Here is a 21,019-nt window from a genome sequence, read left to right as displayed (position 1 = left end):
GATATTTGCCGGCAAACTTCTCTGTGATAAGAGACTTCATAGTCTTCCTGTTGTTGAGCAGTCATGAACACCAGGGGCTGTATTATGAACATGATGAAAGTATCTTGTTTGTGCCACTGCACACTTTTTAGCCCTCCAGCACTTTTCAGGGGGGTTAGAGATCGCCTTGCTGGCGGGTGCAATGAGTGACTGCACCCTCATGCAGGGGCATTTCTGGGTGGTCCATGGGTCCCTCTTCCTCCCCCAGAGGGCTCCCTTTAGGAGATGCACTGAAAGTGTGCCACATTTTTGTGGTACACTTTCCGTAAACGTCCTAAAGGCATGTTTCGATAATACAGCGCAGGTGCAGTTCCTATGCATGTAAGCAAATGCCCTCTCATGATAGTACTGGCGTTTCATGTGGACAAGTGCTATAAGTATTACAGAAGGAGACTCACCAGTGTCTGCAGCCTCTTCTGTAGAATCATTGTGCCCCAAGTGCACACATGCCCGTTCTGCCTCTGGGGCATGATGTATAAGATGGCCCCAGTTTTGAAAGGACTCGAGTATGCCCCATAGTCAGTGGTTCGAAAATCAAAGCAGAGATTTATTTTCTACCCACTATACAATAAAATTAGTACTGTTAATATACACTATTGTAATGATGAATATCATAGTGATTACTAGCTCATCATGCGGGAAGTATTTAGCATCTGTCCAACATTAGGAAGCATGGACTTGTAGACACTGAAGCCAAGCACTATGCTTGCACTAATAAGCACTGTGGCATTATGGGTGGAGGCCCTATTTTACAGTGCAACAAAATGTTAAAGTGGTTTGTCTTCCCCAACCAACATGTTTATTATACAACTGAAGTCGTTTTCCACCTTTGGTATTAAAGTTCCACAACACTAAAGATAAAAAGGTGGGCGTGAAAAGAATGAAAAGAGCCACAGAAATCCCCAGAACAAATTAAGCATTGTCTGAGATAATTCAGCTGCACTATCTGAAGTGAGAGGCCTTTCTATTTTTTCACCATCTCATTTTTCCCTGTTGGCCACCCGTTTGCCTTCATTATGGGCCTATTAGATGCCAATTTACCAGACTGTCAGTATATAGTGTCCGATATTCTCCCTATTCCCTAGAAGTCTACAGCAGGTTAAAAAATATGTAGTAACTTAATTATTGTATGGACAGCCTCCTGCAAATGTGTTGGAATTTCCTGTGCTAATTTTGCCTTTATGTGCTAACTTTTATCCACATCCTTTTCATCACAGCCATCTCGTTGCATGCGGACACTCGGCGGGATGGAACAGTGAACATGAAAAATACTAACAAGGTAAGGTAGTATTGGATTACTTGTATTCAGGTATGCTGTCATTAGGTCATTGGCAGTAGATGGACAATGGAGAAGGGATCAAACGGTTGTAAATAAGAACATTGATGACTCTCCTCCCCTAGGGGCTGATGGGCAGGCAAGGGAGAATCCTGAACTTTAAGGCTCTGTCAAGGCCCTTAAAAAAACCTGCACAACAAGGCTTTTTTGGTTCTCAGTGGTTGTAGATTTGTTCAAATAATAGTATCATTAGAGAAAGCAGAAGTTATTACGGGCAAGGGGATTATCATTAAACCAAAATCATATTAACGCAAAATACCTTGTTCCTTTAAGAAATTACATAACCACAGCATATTTAGTAAATAATTAAATCAATAGTAAGTATGTCTAACTACAGAAAGGACCAGCACATCTAGCCTTCTCTAAGCAACACACCGCACATTTTTTTAAATAATGTTCTGGACAAAAAACACACAAATTCCCAGCAAGAGTTTATGTAAGTGGGCTGCACTCATAAGGTAGCTTGCACGGCAAGCCAAGCATCTAATAAATTCAACACAACATGTACTTGCAAATTATTTTCATTCGCAGTAAAATTACATTATTTTATAAACCGAAGAAATCAACATTTTATGAATTCAAAAGCATGAGTAAACAAGGAATTGCTTCTGCATATTTATAGTATCGAAATGGCATCTGATGTGTAGGTCATAGCCTTATAATGTTGCAAAAAAGGTACATCCCTTCAGGAGGAAGCTAGAGATAAATTTAACTTGCAAACAGGCACAGAGATCCTGAATTTAAATAATTTTCTTAAAACAAATAAAGCAGTGCAGCTCATGCACAACAAATAAACATACATTTGTTTTTATGTGGCTCGTTATGCTAATTGAAACAAACCCATGTTAGGTATTATTTTTCTACTATTTGTCACAATATTAAAGCAGGAGCCAACCAAAAGCAGTGCTGTTGGAGAGAAGAATATTTTCTTGCTCATTTTTGCTCATCCTACATAAAACATTGTTTCTGAGGCTAGAATGCATATTTAACAACTTTGTAGTTCCTAAATGCTGATTTCATAAAGGATACAGTTCATTAATAGAGGTTGAGCTGGGCCCCTGTGCTACAGGAGACATGGTGGGGTCCGAGGATTTCAGGGCATAAGCTCCTTTAAAAGAAACTCCTCTTTGAGTGTGTTTTATTCTGCGACTCAACCCAACAATTACATGAAAATCACAAGTTGTTTTACCTGATGGAAAATCAAGAATATCAGATTTATTTAATCTGTGAGGTTCCCCGCCTGATAGTCAGTGTTGACTCTCCACTCTCGCGGATATCTGCCTGTGGAATTTTGTAATTTTATTTTACTTGCTCTATTCATTTCTGCCCTTATTGCACTTCAGAAAGACTTTCTGTTGGGTTGGGAATGTCCCCTGGATGCCATTCAGTCATATTCTCCTGCCCCGAGTGTCCGACTGCATGTATCTGTGTCCTGTATCTTTTCTTATTTGGACCTACCCTTTTACTAATCTAGTGTGTACACAGAGACCTAGGCCTGTCCTTTGACAATAGTGAGGTCCTGGACATGTCTTGTGACCTGGAGGAATGCACCAAGCATGCCCTCAATATACAGGCAGTGGTCTACTGTCCATACCATGTGCTTAGTACATAGAGCAGTGGTGGCAGCTTATCGTGTTTGTGGATCCATAGGAGTGACCAGATTTTATTATCCATGTCACTGAAGTGGATGCTTAATGACTCATTCAAGTAAAGTCCTGCTTCTTTGCACTAACCCAGATCCTAACATCCCTAGTGTGTGTATGGGTATGTAGTATTGTGGTACTTGTTAACCAAAGGAATGATGAGCTACTGAGTCCTGGCCTGGCTCTTGGCATGAGATTGAGGTGAGGTTGTTTTCCCAGATAGTTGAAGCTTACTGCTAATATTATTAGAGCTGGAGTGAGGATACCTAGACACTCAATAGGATAGAAATAAGAGAAGTCTCCTTTAGAAATTTGATTAGGCCTTTTGCTGAGAGGAGCGGCTGATTAGCCTTTCTGTAGCACTCCCACTTGTAGATTGTGGGGGTGAAGAGTGGGCCTGCGGTCTCTGTTGTTCAAGGTAAAGGGACCCCTTAGGTGAGGCCAGCCTTTTGTTTCTCCTCTGATCACTCTTCGGGGTGGCTGATGACAGCCATGTGCAGAAAGCTCTTACTTTTGTGTGCCTCTGTTTTGGGTGCCTCTAACTTGATAATACCCTTTTGTGAGGAGTATCACTCTACACAAAGACTGTTTCAGGAGAGCAGCCTGGAAAGGACTCTTGAAAGGAGAACCACTCCAAACCAGTTCTGAAAGGCAAACAGTGGATTCACCTCTCTTGTCTGTTTTGACTCACTTGTTGTTCCTGTTCCTGATTCTCTATGACCAACAAAGTGAGAGCTCTCCAGAGTACTGAGAGGACTGCAGTGCTTTGAGAGCTGGTGTTTGCCAGGCAGCCAGCTTTGCAGAGGTGCAGGGATATCACCAGAGTCTATCATTTGCTGCAAGAGCTGATTACCTATCATGAAGTACCTACAAGTCAGCCTGCTCCATAAGAGTGTGAAGAAGCCTCCCAACCCTGCAGAAAGACTGACTTTCCAAGCGGAGCGAGGGGCATCCTGACCCTGGTGCAGTGCGTTTGCAGGAACAGAGAACTACGGAGAGCAATCAGTGTGCCCAATTGTCAGTGGGCTCCAGGAACTCATGCAATTCCCAGAAGGAATCAAGAAGACAGGGAACAGCTTGAGCTACGCCCCTGATGTTATTGATTGTGGTGAGGCCTAAGCCGCCGTGGAGAAGAATTCGACTGCAGCTTTAACTGTGCCAATACAAAAGAAGTAACTGACTGTGGTGTGATCTTAGCTGTTGCACAAGAAGTCCTTGTTTGTGGCGTGCCCTGAGCCACTGCACAAGAAGCAATTATCTGCAGTGTAACATGAGCCGCTGCACAAGAAGTAACTGGCCATGGTGTGACCTGAGCTGTGGTCTCCCTTCCAGCCGGTGCAAAACCTGGTCTACATTCTGATACACCTTTGACAACTAGAACAGCCATGGACATGACCACAGAGAAGGTCTGATAATGATGTCTCACTGGAGTTAATTGGAGAAGTAGGAAAGCAGTTGAGCCCAAAATAAGAACTGAGAATTTGCTCGATCTATATGTCTTGCAAATGTTTTGGGTAAGAAAATCTACTCATCTTGCTTATGCACTAGTGACAAAATAATTCAGAGGAAACTACTTAATAGTGTTGGAGGTAAAACTGTAACTGAGACAATTTTTTACATCATGCCTGGGATGGAAAAAGAGAGCTAAAGAAAGGACCCAGTGGCATTAGCAGAGAGAGAGGTGTAGTGAGAGAGGATATCTGGATTCTAGCACCAGAACACTAAATTTCCTTATGTATATATCTGTATTTGGTATTTAGTTCTAGCGAGCAATAAAGCACTTTTCTTTTCCAAAATCAAGTACCAGGTCGGACAGTACTTTTTATAAGGATTTGTGATTGCTGAGTGCTGAGCACCACCACCCCCCACCCTTAATCCTGCGATAGAGGCATGTGTTGAACGTGTTGGGTGTGGCCCAGTTTGAAGATTCATAGTAGGACAGATCCCAGGACCTCAGAGGCAAATGACCTCAACCCACAATTGTTGAGACCCTGATTGCCCTTTAGCCCCCTGACGGGATCTGACACTTTCCTTTCCCACTGCAGTTTGCCCCTCATTGGCCCTTTTGTTCTTTTGTTTCTGCAGTTGTCTTGGACATGGGGCCCTTATGGTCATGGTGCCATACTGCTCGTGAACTGTGACAAGGACCAACCTGATTCTAAAGACATGGACAACGAGGATGAGGGCATTTTCACGTGCAAAGGTAATAGGCATGATATGGGAGGATACTCGTGTTAGGAATGGTCACGGTGGATATAATTTATCCAGTCAAACCCTTGTAGTATTCCACCATGACTATGCTTAGGGTAATTTATTAATCACCATGCTTTAGAATAATTTAGTTAGATGGGTGGAGTGTTTATGTGCCATTACAGATACCTTTGTTTTATTTGCAACACATCAATGTAGTCTTTAAGAATCCTCCCCGCTGCAGCCATTTTCCTAGTTTTCACATTGTTCAGCATTTGTTTGCTAAGTGGCAAGCACGATTTTCTAGGCTGCCAGTCTGTCACTAGGCCTCAATTATGAGATCCTGGTCTGAGAACATAAAGTAATAATAGATAACAGGTATTAGCTCAAGAACAAGCATTGAATTTCATTTAGGTGTTCCAAGTTGGATAATGGTTCAGGTGTATGTGATATGTTAAAGCCAGTGTCATGAATAACACTCTATTGCCTCTGAAATGTCAAGGCCAGGCTCAAGTTTTTTCCTGAAATATATGTGTGTAGTGCCTCGAATTTGAACATTAGCCTCAGTTTAACCCCATGGCTGCTAGGCGTTTTCCCGTCCTGCGCTGCAGATGATTGTACTACATTATTTCATGACGAGCTGGCCTTGTCATCCGCGCACGGCAGGTAAGCGCCATGACGAGGCCAGCTCGTCATTAGCCTCGAAGGGGTTAAGGCATCTCTCTCAAATTTGACGGCCAATGGAAAACAGTAAGCCATCGGGCACAGGCCCCAAGCCCAATTAAAACAAAGTCTCCCTGACCTAGTCAGTCTATGCGCACAGGTTTTTTTAATAACGGAAAAGGGTGAATGTGCAGCCAGCCCAGATTGGACTCATATTTACAAAAATTTGGTGTAAGGAAGTTTTTTTGCTGAGCTGCCCTATGCCAATTTGAAAGGGCAGGAATGCACCATATTTGCAAGATATGGTTCCTTCCTGTCCTTTCAGACAGCACCGGTGCACAGTTTGGTGCCTAATGCCAAGGCAGGCACCCTTGCACCTTGGTGGAAGGGTGTCTGCATTGTTGGCAGGATTTTTTTGTGCAGGAAGGTGGAGGCGTTTTCCTCTGTCCTATGTGTGCTGCAGAACACAGCACACATGGAAAGAGGAAAAAAGGAGGAGAAATTAAACCATTTCTACTCACTACGCCTGCTCTGGGGAGGCGTAAGGTTTTGGCACTGGAACAGATTTACGTGATTTTGTCAATCTGGGGCAGCGTCAAAATGCATGGGTGTTGCTTGGGAACACCCACTGCAATGCCCATGGCATGCCTCCTTGACGCAGAGTAAGGCAACTCAGAGCTTTGCGCTGCCTTGCCGTACTCCATATCTATGAGGCCTTGCAAAGCCACACAGGGTGGCTTTGCATCACATCATAGATGTGATTGAGAGGCCTGCACCACCGGAGCGTTAAAAAAAGAGACACTCCGGTGGCTCAGGCTTCTTGTAAATAAGCCCCCAAATGTTCTTGTGCACCTCTTTTGCCCACTGACAAAGCAAGGAATGTAATGCATGTACAAAGATAACAACACATGTGCATTCATGTATATCTATGTACAGATGATGGCATAGTGTGGACGGCCGCCTCACATGCCATGTGGGCAGGACCCTACATGCCACACTAGGATCTGTACACAGAATTACTTATCCTAATGACAAGCCAGCCAAAATTCCCACCCACTCCTCTTAGATTTGAGCAACAGCCAAGGTCCCAGACAATAGAAATTTAACAAATCAGCAGCTCTATTTGCAGCACAATAATCTCTTATTCTCCTTTCACCAACAGAAGTTGTGCTATGAATAACACAGGCAGCGTTCATAAATCCAAGACTAAAATGTGTTCTCTGCAGACAGAACCTCCATTATTTTTTGTCTAAGCCCTAAAAACTGTCCTTTTCAGTCCGAGGGGCCTTCATGATTCTGTAAACATGTGTACAAAAATGAAACGCGGGATGCCATGGACTGCTTTTGTCGACTAAACAGCAGTAAAATCTCGGCCTGTTGAGCGTAGCACAAAAATAAAGTATGGACTCACAAGAGTTGCCATAAAGTTTCACCAAAAGGCCTACAGGCTGCATATCCCTGGCAGCAGCCATTATCTTAAGTCCATTCACTTTGACCTCTGTTCCAACTGCCTAACTTTACAATTATGTGATTCAGTTTCTAACCTCTTCACTTCGAGCGCTAACCCAGACTAACCCTAAAGGTAACTGTAATACAACTCCTACACTTATTAATGCAGCTGATTCTAACCATTATTGGTGAGCTAAACAAACCCTACCCATATTGCTAAATCCTATCCGTAAATGTAACAGTGACCCTTTCTCTAATAAATGTGTTACATTAATATCAAACTTAATTATAATTATTAGTCTGCATTGACAATGGAGCCCTAGCGCTAATTCAGTACAAAGTAAAATATTGTTTAGTAATGGCATTACTATGATCAATTATTATTAATTAAATCACCTTTCTATCAGTGAAAATTATGTATATATATTACATTGAATTGGTTGGTGTAAGAAATTGAGTTACTGGTTGAGGGGGTGAAACTCTACTCAAGCAAGGATTGCAGTCTTTGTCTGGGTAAAGGCGCAAGCAACTCCAAATTAAGCTGTGTTCAACCCTCTGATAGCTTGTCATAGAGCAGTCAGGCTTAACCTAGAGGCAATGTGTAAAATATTGCACAGCACTTCAAACAGGAAGTGAAAACACAATACAAGAAAACTCCTACACAAATGTAGAAAAATAGACTACATTTTAAAAACTAAATCAACACTAAAATGAAAAAAAAATCAATCAGTAGAACCAGAGATATAAAATGTTTAAAGATTTCAGTAAATATAGTGCCAAAAAGCACTGTGAATATATGGTCGCGATAGACCGGGTCAGACACAAGTTCAGGTTGATTGTAATGGAGCTACAGGGACCCATCTAGGCCTGCTGTACAAGAGTACCGTAAATCTAGGTGACAAATAGTTGCGGAATCCCATGTCGAGGGTGTGTCACGCAGCAGAGACAATGCGAGGTCCAGGTCATAGATGCGTTGTGCCTGCATTAGTTCAGAGGAGCTGTAAGTCTGTGATGCTAGGTTCTGTGTTGATATTTAGGAGGCTGAGATGGAAAGTACTGAATTGAGGATGCTTCATGCACTGGCAGGTCCCGCATTGTCATAGAGGCTGCCATCGACAATACGCTTGCAATGCGGGAGTCTGCATTGTGGATGCATTGCACAGGGTTGGTTCCGACTGCAGGCTGTGATGCCAATTCCTAGCTTTGGGAAAGTCCACACAGCAGAGGCGATGCGTCAGTTCTGCTCTGGGTTGCACCACATAGCAAAGGAGATATGTTGGTTCTGCTGCAACTACAGATGGGCTGGGAGAGTTCCTTAAAGCCCACTTCTAAGGCTCCTGGACCAGGGTGACACCACTTGGCAAGGTAGGACTCACAGATGGCAGAGTCCAATTGCTGAGTTCAAGTATGTTGGAGGATTCTGTCCCTGAGGCTCTAGTCAGGTGGACAATAAACTAGCTCTACAATCACCCTGGGGTCCTGGATTCAACAGATGAAGGTTCAGTCTTTCTCACCCAGGCAAGAGGGCAGCAGATCAGCACAGCACGGTAGCAGTCCCTCAGAGCATATGCAGTCCAGCAGAGTGGTCTTTTCAGCAGCACAGCAGTCCTTCTTCCTGGCAGAGTCCACAGGTCCAGAAGTGTCCTGATGAATTGGGGTCTGACATCTAATATTTATACCTGGTACCCAGTTGAAGTGAAGAAAGCTTCTAGAGGTTTCCACCCTGCTGAGGGGTCAGGCATCCCCTTCCTCCCTGTCCTGGCCCCGGCTTGTGTGGTATCACAATAGACTAATGACAATCCCTTCATGAGAGTGCTCAGGCAGTGCTCTTGTGATGTACAAGTGTGGTAGGGGACATCTTCTCTTCCTCATTAACTCGGAGTGATCCATCCTGCCAACATTTATCTTCCCTTTGTCTCACTGTCTGGGAGCAATACGCAAACGCCAAATGCCAGCTACTCGTAGTCATGTATCTAAGGATCAGGCTGCAGGCACCAATTGGTTAGGACAAGAAAATGGCAACTTTCTAAAAGTGGCATTTCCAGAATCGTGAAAAAAAACCTTACCATTAAAGAGGGCTTTTAATTACAATTCTTTAGACACCAAACTCAACCTGTTCACCTGCTCCCAGTTGCACGTTACGGGCTTATTAAATATAATAAGCTAACTCCAATTTTATCCTAAAGGAGAGGTAGTCCTTGCAGTAGAGAAAAACAACCTTTGCAGTTTTTCCCTTCCAGGACAAGTAAAACATACATATCCCACTTTATGAATACACTGAACCCTGCCTTCTTGGCAGGTTAGGGCCTACCCTAGGGGTGACTTAAATGTATTAAAACAAATGGTTTCGGTTTGGCTAAAGGTTTCTTTTGCCAGGTCAAAGTGGCAGATGAAAACTGCACACACAGGATCTGATGGCAAGCCTGACACATGTTAAAAGGCTACTTAAGTGAGTGACACAATTAGTGCTACAGGACCAACAGTTGCATTTATCTTACAGGCCCTGGGTACAGGCAGGACCACTTTACTAGGGACTTGCGGGTAAATTAAAGGTGTCAATTGTGTGTAAGCCAATTCTACCATGTTGTAAAGAGAGAGCACAGGCATTTTAGCACTGGTTAGCAGTGGTAAAGTGCGCAGAGTCCTACAGCCAGCAAAAACAAAGTCGGCCAAACAGGAGGGCTGAAGGCAAAATGTTAGGAGAGCACCCTGCCAAGGATGCCTGGTGTAACTGTGGGTAGTACTCAGACATTATTAAATTGATAGGCCTAAAGAAAGGGGGCACATAAACAAGGGCAAACCCAAACACACACCTTTTTCACATGAAAATAAAATATGTGAGTAAATAATACTTTTGATAGTTTTATTTTTATTTTTTTTAAATAGTGAAATTATTTGTTTTTTTTAAACATACTAATATATTAGTTAATTCCATATTTGAGGCAACATTACTCTGCTTTTTACTTCTATCTGAACATTAATAATAGGGAGATTAAGTCACAGTCTATTTGCAGCAGTCAAGATAATGGCGAGACTAAGTTAAATCAGTCAAAATAATGTCATCAAGAGCAGGAATGTGGTCGAAGTGGCAGTAATTAGCATTAAAGAACACTAAATAACTGAGTGGCACCATCTGGTTTAATGGCATTGACTACCATAGCTGAAAATGGACTCCTTTTGAAAAGGTTATCAAAGTCATCTATTTTTAGCACTCACTCAGTCTGCCGTGACTTGTTCAACTACACTTAGAGCAAGTGTAGAAAAGTAAAAGCCCCGTAATGCAAAGCGTTGTTGCCTACGAAGCCATAATGTATACAAATTACTTGTCACACGGTGGCAAGTGCATGGACGTAGGGGAAACTAAGCTCAGTGCACTGACAAGTTGTTCATCCATATTTGGGAAGGAGAGTAGAACATTAGCAACAAATATCTTCAAAGCCAGTAAGTCAGGCTTGCATATGAGTCTGGCCAAAAACATCAAAAACAGCCTCCTGCATTGAGAAAAAACCCAAACCAAAATATGATCGATAATTTAATTTGTGATGATTCAGGGTACTTTCGGATGAAAAATAGTCCATCATGCGTTGCAATATAAACACTCCATTGGAGGTGGAATATTGCACCGCACAGTCAATAGTGTGAGGCGAGAGAGATACTGTTCTGGTCAAAGCCAAAGCCCACTATGTACATTATTATATGCACTACTGTACTAGTGCCATTAGATTGGCAATATTTAAACGGAAAACGTAGCTGGATAAGAGCAGTAGATCATAGAAATCAAATAGTTGTGTTGCAGTCGACCCATAGGGCCTCAATCATGGCATTTTGTCGTAGGGCAGCGCAGCTGCACTGCCCTACGCCAAAATGAAAGACCAGGAATAGATCATATTTAAGCAATACAGCGCATTCCTGTTCTTTCTGCCTGCACTGATGTCGTTTTGTCAGCCTAGTGCTGACCATTGCACCACGGTGCAGAGGTGCCTCTGTTGCAAGCAGTGTTGTTTTTGTGCAGGAAGGGGCACCTTCCTGCACATAAACATTCCTACAAGGCATTTACCTATTTCAATGTGTGCTGCATTCTGCAGCACACATTGAAAGAGGAAAAACTCGGAGAAATTAACATATTTCTCCTTGTTACATCTCACCTCAGGAGGCGTATGGATTTGATGCTTCCCCTCGGTTACATCACTTTGTAAATCTGGGGCAGTGTCAAATTCCATGGAAAACCCACCCCAATGCCCATGGAATGTCTCCTGGGCAACACAGGCAACACAGCAATTTACGCTGCATCGCCTTACTCATTATTTATGAGGCCACTCAAAGCCAGCAGGGTGGCTTTGTGTGGCTTAGTAAATCTTTATGACAGTCCTGTGTTGTTGTTTTTTTTTTTACAGAGTTTTATACAGCGCAAACCTCACCGGAAAGGGGTATCAGAGCGCTTTACAAAGCACCAGTTGCATTACATGAGGACACATTCATTTTTGTTAGACACAGGGAGATTAAGTGATTTGCCCAGAACCATAGGATGTTCAGGGTCATTGCCGAGACTCAAACCCAGTTCCCCATATATTCGAGGTTAACCGCCCTAGCCATCAGGCCAACTCCACTCCTCAACACGATTGTACCACTTTTAATAATGCAGGGCTCTCATAAATAAGCCCCATAGTGTGTTTAGCCTGACAAACCTCTTGCCCCTGCCCCAGCCTTGATATTAAGGGCCTCACTCATGGCATTTTGGCTTAGTGTGGCGCAGCAAGACACCTTGCTGCGCTGCCCTACGCCAAAGTGAAAGGGGCAGCATTAACCACATTTAAGCAATACGGTGCATTCCTCTGCTTTCTGCCTGTGCTGGCACCATTTTGTCAGCCTAGTGGCAATGTAGGCATCCTTGCACCATGGTGCAACGGTGCCTCTGTTGCAGGCAGGATTGATTTGGTGTGCGAAGGAGCACCTTTTTGCACAAAAACAATAATTCGAGGCGTTTTCCTCTTTCTATGTGTGCTGCAGAATGCAGCACGCATGGAAAGAGGAAACAACTAGGATAAATTAGCGTATTTCTCCTCATTACGCCTCAACTCAGAGTTGTACGGATTTGACGCTTCCACAGGTTTACATCACTGTGTAAATCTGGGGCAACGTCATATTCCATGGGTGTTTCATGGAAAACCCCACTGCAACGCCCACGGAACGCCTCCCATGGGCAGAGTAAGGCGATGCAGCAATTTGCAGTGTCGGCTTCCTCGTGATATATGAGGCCACTCAGAGCCATGCATGGTGGCTTTGCATGGCTTAGTTAATCTTTATTAATGCCCTGCGTCATGCATGTATCACTTTAAGTGGTGTAAAAGTGATGCAGGTCTCTCATAAATAAGCCCTTAAGACACAACCTCTGATTATGAGAACTGAATGCATGATGAGCCAAGTTGCACTGAGGGCTCTTGGTAGTGGGAAACATGGTCACCGGCAAAGTTCCATTTTCAAGATGGGTAGTGAAATTTAGAGTGTATTCTAAAACACTATTTTTGGATCCAAGGGATGAGGATTCATGCTGACATCAGATAACAGTTGCATTCATCACCTAACCCTAAGAAATGTACTACTTAGATCATCAGATCCTGAAAATATGGCACAAGAGCTGCCATTGTGCTGCGCTTAGCGCTGTGAAGCCACGCTACTGGTTGCAAGACCCCATACTCTCAGCGCTTATGAACAACATTGGTATGAAGACCTATGTAAAAACCAATGTATTCCTTGTTTATTGATTCACAACAATTCGGTTTCTGTTTTTTTCTTGTATTCTGAAGCATTCATATCTCTAGAATCCTGGGTGAAAGCTCTATCTTTGTTTCTTTGCTTACACAGACCTGGAGGATATGTCCATCCTGATCCTGAAAACCCAAGGTCCTAAAGCCTTTTTCAAAACCCACGGGGTGCTTCTCCACGTCTCACCGCCTGACTCAGAAAAACTGGGTGTGTTTCACCAGACTGGTGAGTAGGATGCACAACCCCATCATGCCTGGTCAATTTAGGCCCAGCAACCCTATATCGGTAGGTCTGAGCCAAAACACCACCACTCTCGAAATCATCTTTCCTGATCTTAATCTCTCAATTTTCAGTTCCAGTTTCAATATTATTGTTATTTATTTAAACTATAGCAGTACACTGTACCACTGAGTGCATGTAACATACACTAAGATGAACAGTAAAAGTATCCACAACTCAAAGCAATAAAAGCAATTAATCTGTATCCATTTTCCGGCCTAATAAAGCTACAGTTGATCTGCGGTCCTTAATAACTTGTTAGTATAATCAAATTATTTTACCATTCTGAAATCAGTTGTCTGCTGGCCACAGCTAAGCACAACAGTGCCGAATGCTTTGGTTTCTCAATCCCTGCAGAACTAAAAAAGCATTGGTTCGGACAGTAGACAAAAGCACATGATATACAAACGATTCTCACATTATCCCTTGAATAATTGGCACATCCCTGGCATTTACTTGTAACTTTAACCGTACCACGTACATTCAATTAGGTAGAGCGTCAAGCTTTGCATTGTCAACAAGTATTGGCAAAGAAAATAGGTATGCTATCAGTTGCTGACCTTTTTACATTGCCAGTTGTTTTCTTTTTTTGTAATTGGCTTATGCGTGCAGATATGTGACACATGAGCAACCGAACAGCAAGGTTAGGGGAGCTGCCAGTAACACAAGTATTTGTCTAATAGCCATTTCTTTTGTTGTAAAAGCTTCTATAGCACTTGTGTTCCTTGGCACGGAAGGATACTACTTATTGTACTACTGTGCACATTGTACCTGGGTCCCAATGCTTAGACTTAGGTCCTCTTTTTATTTATTCCGCTGGCTCTCTCCGGAAATATAGGAAGAAACTTAAACCCTAGCTGATCCAACTGGATTAATTTTGGATTTTTAGGCAAGAACGTTCTGTTCTGTCCCAGGATACCCTTACGGGTCAGATACATGTGTTACAAATAACATAAGAAGACCAAAATGCTGTCACTCACAGTGACGCAAGTGAATGGTTGAAATGGGCTGGCTGTGGTTAACTGAAGCAAAATATGAATGGCCCTACAGCAGACCAGCGCATGAAGATGCCAGATTAAAAGCCCCTGTATGGAAGTATGTATAAAATATCATTTCTTCTTTGAAAGAGAAGGTCTTGGCTACTGCCAGACGTAAGGATTATTGATGGCCTTGACCGATAAGCTTGAGGTTTTGCTGACACATATGAAGAGCTAACATTTCTGAATGCTGCCCACCAGAGTAGGATTCCTTATTAGGTTTAGGTGAAGTCTCGAGGAGACTGTGAACATTATATTTTAATTTTTCAAACTTCAGCTTTAATGCCCATGCAGTGCTCCGCTATAAACTCAGCAATCACTAAAGTAGGTAATTGTAGGAGAGTAGGATCTGCCTACTATGGTTACCCCCACTTTTTGCTGGTGTTTCACTGTTTTTCGACTTTAGTCTGGCTGTGGCCCTGCTAACCAGGACCCCAGCCTAGCTCCTTCTTCTCTAAATTGATTGCATGTACTTTAGGTACACTCCAGATTGGTTACTGGGTTACCCTTGTGCGTCCCTGGTATATGGTACCTTAGGTACTAAGGGCATAGGTACCCCAGAGGCCTACCAGGGGATGAAGCATGTATTATGCCACCCCTGGGAAGCCTTCCAAAATGGCACCAAAGGTCTGCTACTGCAGCCTGGGTAAGGTGGTGCATGCACCCCTTACTAAGATATAGGTTACCTATATCTACCCTTAATCACTGACACATATAAACCTATAAGTTACTCCTATGGCAGGCCTTATCAATCCTGAAGGCAGAGTGCTTGGTTTTGTGTGAGAGGGTGCCCAAGTATGAGCTGAGCCCCTCGGCAGCTTTCAGAATCTATTCTCTGAGGCTGTTCTGTGATGCAGCCAGACCATATACTCTTCAGTGCATTATAACCTTGCGGTGAATGCTAAATTTAGAATGGCTGTATGGAAACATGTTGTGTTTAGAATTCTACCCCCCCCGCCAATCCTGCCGGCGGGGGTAGAATTCCACCCTTCTAGAGGGAATGACATGTACACACTGGTCTAACCGGTTATAGTTTTAAAGAGCCCTGGCATCACAAAATGGATGCCACAGACACGGGTCTGACCTCCTGCTGCTGGACGAAACTCCGGCAGGAGAGGCCTGGAAAATAGGATTCCTGTCACAGGGAGGTGTAACCACCTCCCAGACAGGCTTTAGTGTATTGGGGCTGGGTGGGTGCATTCATAGAATGCTTTTCAGACAGTGCTGGGTGCACACTTGGTGTCCCTGTGCATACCCTAGTTCAAACCGGTTGCAGGGGCACTCAGCCCCTGCACTGGCATGAAACTGGACAAAGGAAAAGGGGTGTAACCACCCCCTCCCTAGGCGGGACCCTAGAGTAAGTCCAACCCCTAAACTAAGTATAAGTATAGGAACCGGGGGCATATTATCAAGGGCCTTAATTCATGTGTTAGCGACCTTTCCCGGTTGCTAATGCATGAATTAATTATCGCCCTATTATCAAAGCGTCGCTAACTTCGGTTAGCGACGCATTTCATGCGTTATTCATCGTCCCCACGCTGGGGGAGATGAATAACGCTAATGAAATGCAGGGTGGGCGTTCCCACGTCCAACCACATGTAAAATGTGGTTGGAGGTGGGATTGCCCTATTCACAAGGCAGGCCTTGGGAGAAGGAGATCTGCGATAAACGTGTCTATCGCAGGTCTCCCAACGCCTGCATTTAGTACATGTTAGGCATTGCTAACATGAGGGGGTGGATCATAAAGCTTAATCCACCCCCCCATATTATCAAGGCACACATTAGCGCGTGAGAACAGCGCTTGTTTTCAAGCGCTAATGCGATCTATCGACAATTTCACATCGCCTGTTGGCTTTAGCGTTGAGAATACGCTGCTAACTGGTGATGTGAAATCGGCGATAGATTTTTCCACGTTATCAACGCTGTGCGATATTTTTTGCACAGCGTTGATAATATGCCCCCCAGTCCTTAGGACTTTAGATTATACCTTGATGAAACTCTGCAACATATATCCTGGAACTTCGACATTCTATTTTGACAAGAAGATGGAAGAATCTCCCTTGGGGTCGAGGAGTGACTCCACTGCATTTCCAAGGGTCCCGCCGGATCCCGCCGGATTTGCGACACAGGACCCAGACTTCTAGACTTCTCCGAGTCCGACACGAGATCCCAGAAAAGCTGAGACCCGCAGCCCTCACAAGTGACGTGGAACCAGAACCCCTGGACACCGTGCACATTTGTTAGTGCATCAACTTCCTGAGCTTTCCCGAAGTTGTGCATTGGGCTACTTGTAGTCTGTTATCTTCTTCTTCCTCAGGATCAACGTGTATATATAAAGGCCCCCTCCAGATCTATCCAAACCCAGCATGCTATAAAAGCCTTGGGCTAAGGAAGGATCAGATGAGGGCTGCAGGAACAAACGGGAAGGGAAGGAAGGGGACAGCGGGGAGGGAGAGCTGTAAGACAAAGAATAATAAGGTTGGAAACTTTTCTTGTACGAGTAATAAGTACTACCAGGTAAGGTCAGTTCGATACTCTCCCTACCTTTATAATTCTGAATGGCTGCTATACTCAGGAGATACCTCTCTTCTACTGAGATCTGGATTTGGCAGCCTAATGGAATATTCCCCTCTGCAACACACAATATGATACAAAGTGTAAACACACATGAACCCTTACCATCTAGGATATGTGGTCTAAGACAGTAGCACACCTACCCTGTTTCTTCCCTTCTGTCTCCAATAAATGTGGGATCAAGGAATAAATACCAATGAATGGTAGTCAACGAATGATGGGGGTTACGTCACCCAATTAAAGTATATAAAAAAAAGACCAGTACCTTTTCTTCGGAAGACTCTCGCCTTAAACCTCCGAGAAATGCAGGAGGGCGCCTGGTAAACTCACCAGGACCAATTCCCCAATGACAATGGACGAAGCAAACCCCCTGCAATAGCCGTATAAAGAAGGCTCGCCAACAGGGGGTTTGAAAAGCAAAGAATGATTAACAAGGAACTACTTCCGCATTAGCCGTGGAAAGAAGGCTCGCCAACGGAAGTGGTACACGGACAAGGAAATAATAAACCCCGTTTCCGCATGAGCAGAGGAAATAAGGCTCGCCAACGGAAACGGAATGCCCACCTCGGGCGCCTCTAAGTAGAAAGTTCCCTCCGCATGAGGCGATGAAAGAGGCTCGCCAACGGGGAACTCGGGAATATTGCACTCGAAAGAATGCCAAGAGCACAACACCACTGAGTAGCGGTTACCTCACCGCCGGTCTTGTTGACACTCCGAACTCCTCAGTATCCTCCAGAGTCACAGGATAAGGATCACGAACTACGGGACGGCCAGAACAAACAACAGGAACCTGATCGGTCTAGCGATATCCGGGTCAAGATGCAGGATATCCGACACCGGGCGTAGGGGGGGTGGCTGCCTATATACCCCGCCTCTCGGTCGCTGAGCATTATGGGCAATGTAGTTCTTTCCTCGGCGGCTTCATAGTGAGGCGCGATTTAGTCCATAACAGTACATCCCCCTTCACCTAGAGCGCCGAACAGGACCAGGACGCAAAGGATGCAGCCTATGGAAGTTGTTCACCAGACGGGGAGCATGCACTCCGGACGCCGGTTCCCAGGAGTTCTCCTCCGGCCCGTATCCTTTCCACGCCACCAGATAACTCAATCCCCTTCCACGCCACCTAGAATCCAAGATACCACTCACTTCGTACTCCACCCCATCGGGAATAACCAATGGCGGAGGCAGTCGCCGTACAACAACAGCTGCTGGCTTCAGTAAAGACACATGGAACACAGGATGAATCCGGAGATGTTGGGGCAGCTGTAGTTTCATGGCCACTGGATTGATGCATTGTACTATTGGAAAAGGCCCAATGTAACGTGGATTGAACACACTATATTTTTTGAACCGGACGTTTCTGGTTGACAACCACACTCTGTCCCCCACCTGAGGCTTTATACACCACCTTGGTCGCCTTTAGATCCGTCCTGACTCTTACCAGTATGTTTTGAGCTTAGCAATCCTCATAGCTGCCTCAGGTACCGAATCTTCCTGAACCGGCTGTAAGAAAGGTAGAAACCTAGGATGACGGCCATACGTGCAGTAGAAAGGGGATACCTTAGTGGCCGAATGCGTGGCGTTGTTGTATGCCACCTCAGCCAGCCACAAATATTCCACCCAATTGTCTTTCCCCTGGGATACAAAGCACCGCAGATACTGCTTTAAAGTTTGGTTGAGCCGCTCAGTCTGCCCATCAGTTTGTGGGTGGAAGCTTGTGGACAGAGCAGTTTTAATGTGAAGTGAGGAACACCAGGACTTCCAAAACCAGGCGGTAAATTGAGAGCCTCGGTCCGAGACTATAACTGTTGGCAAACCATGCAGACGTATTATGTGAACCAGCAACAACTGTGCCAACTGACCAGCTGTGGGAACCTGAGGGCAGGCTATAAAGTGACCCATCTTAGTCAAAAAGTCAATGACCACTAACACTGCAGTACATCCCTGATCTCTGGGCAAGCCCACCACAAAATCCAAAGAGATGCGTTCCCACGGGGCTGAGGGGGTAGGCAAGGGACAAAGAAGACCAGCAGGACGCCTATGATCTGCCTTTACAGTGGCACATACAGTACAGAACGATATCCACCTCCTGACATCTGTCCCTACAGACGGCCACCACCAATTGCGAGTGATCAGTTCAACAGTTTTTTCCACTCCCATGTGACCAGCACTAGGAGAGGTATGACACCACAAGTATATTTGTTTCCGAAGAGGCTCTGTAGGGATCAACAAACGTCCTTGTTTGACAGGGAATCCGTCCCTGAGTTGCCATTCCGGATGTACCAGTAACCACTTCCTCCAGTGCTCCGAATCGACGCCCCTGCGTATTCCCTGAAGAAACGCATCTGGTTGTATGGCGCCTATCACCCTCGCTGGACTCACTATGGAGGTGTCTACTCCCTTTGCGGTTGTCTTTGAGGATGACTGGCGAGTGAGAACATCCGCCTTTCGATTATCCACTCCTGGACGAAAGGTGATGGTGAAATCGAATTCCGAAAAGAAGAGCATCCACCTGAGCTGCCTTGGGGTCAAATGTCGTGCTGCCGACATGAATTGCAGGTTTCTGTGGTCAGAATAGACTGTCACATTATGTTTGGCACCCATCAGAAAGTGACGCCATTCGGTGAAGGCGATCTTGATAGCAAAAGCTCTTTCTCCGCAATACAGTAATTACGTTCAGCTCCATTAAGTTTTCGGGACATGTAGGCCACCGGATGTAGTAGCTTAGTCTGCTCGTTCCGTTGGAACAGAACAGCCCCTATCGCCACCTCGGAAGCGTCTGCCTCAACAATAAACGGCAATTCAGGGTCAGGGTGCGTTAACACTGGTGCGGACACAAACGCTTGTTTCAACGTAACGAATGCATCTTGAGCTTCTTTATCCCACACAAATCCTTGATCCTTGCGCAACAGCTTGGTAAGGGGTGCCACAACTCTGGAGAACTGATCTATGAAGCGGCGATAAAAGTTGGCGAAGCCCAGGAAGCACTGAATATCCTTCACGTGCCCGGGTACTGGCCAATCACGCACCGCCTGTACCTATCTCTCAGACATTTCCTGACCCTGGGGGCTCAGCATGACCCCCAGAAACTCTACGGTAGACACGTGAAAGTCGCATTTAGACAGCTTGCAGTATAGTCCATGTTGGCGCAGAATCGTCAATACGGCTTTCACATGTATTTCATGCATTGCCTCTGTCTCTGAATTGATGAGAATGTCATCGATGTATACTATGACATATCTGTCCAGAATCTCCCTCAGCACGTCGTTGAGGAAAAACTGAAACGCCGCAGGGGCGTTACAGAGCCCAAAAGGCATGACCAGGTATTCGAATAGCCCATACCTGGTCTTAAATGCCGTCTTCCATTCGTCTCCCGACCTCATCCTCACTAAATGGTACGCCCCTTTTAGGTCCAACTTAGTGAAAATCTTAGCTTTCTTTACTTGTTCCAACAACACATTAATCAAGGGCAGCGGGTATCGATTCTTGATTGTTATCTCATCGAGGGCCCTAAAGTCCACACACACCCTCAATTCTCCATTTGCTTTGGGAATAAAGAAAAGAGGGGATGCAGCAGGTGATTTAGAAGGACGTATGAACCCCAATTCCAATAATTTGTCCAGGTATTGCCTCAAATGGATGTTCTCTGGCTCTGTTAAGGCGTACAGGCGTCCTGAAGGCACCACCGCCCCTGGCACTAGGTCTATCTGACAGTCGTACTGTCTATGGGGGGTAGTTCTTCTGCCAACACCTCGTCGAATACTTCCTGATAGTCACTATAGACTTCTGGTAATACCACCTCCTTTTCGGCCGCTGTGGCCACGCTATGCCCATTAGCAAGGGAAAAGGAGGGACTCTGAATATTACCGTAAAAGTGATCCCTACAATACTCCGAGTTCATGTATACAGTGTCTTTACTCCAATCGATCTCAGGGTTATGCCTCCTTAACCATGGTAAGCCAATTATAATTCCATACTGGGGGGCGTTTATGATGCTGAACGAGACCCTTTGACTGTGCCTCCCATATCTCATATCCGTTTCAGCT

The 21,019-nt window shown here is 44.8% G+C and overlaps 1 protein-coding gene across 1 annotated transcript in view; it reads left to right on the top strand.

The window, feature by feature from the left end:
* LOC147711064 (protein-arginine deiminase type-3-like) overlaps positions 1-21,019 on the top strand; it is a 533,984-nt gene that overhangs the window by 311,320 nt on the left and 201,645 nt on the right. Inside the window, exons 4-6 of the mRNA XM_086921887.1 lie at positions 1,257-1,318; positions 5,104-5,221; positions 13,183-13,308. Coding sequence (XP_086778013.1) covers positions 1,257-1,318; positions 5,104-5,221; positions 13,183-13,308 — 306 coding nt within the window. The remainder of the gene's footprint in view (positions 1-1,256; positions 1,319-5,103; positions 5,222-13,182; positions 13,309-21,019) is intronic.

This window comes from Lissotriton vulgaris, chromosome 5 (genome assembly GCF_964263255.1).
Source record: "Lissotriton vulgaris chromosome 5, aLisVul1.2, whole genome shotgun sequence".
Lineage (NCBI taxonomy): Eukaryota > Metazoa > Chordata > Amphibia > Caudata > Salamandridae > Lissotriton > Lissotriton vulgaris.
The sequence above is the reverse complement of the archived record's forward strand: the minus strand, read 5'-3'. Positions and strand labels throughout refer to the sequence as shown.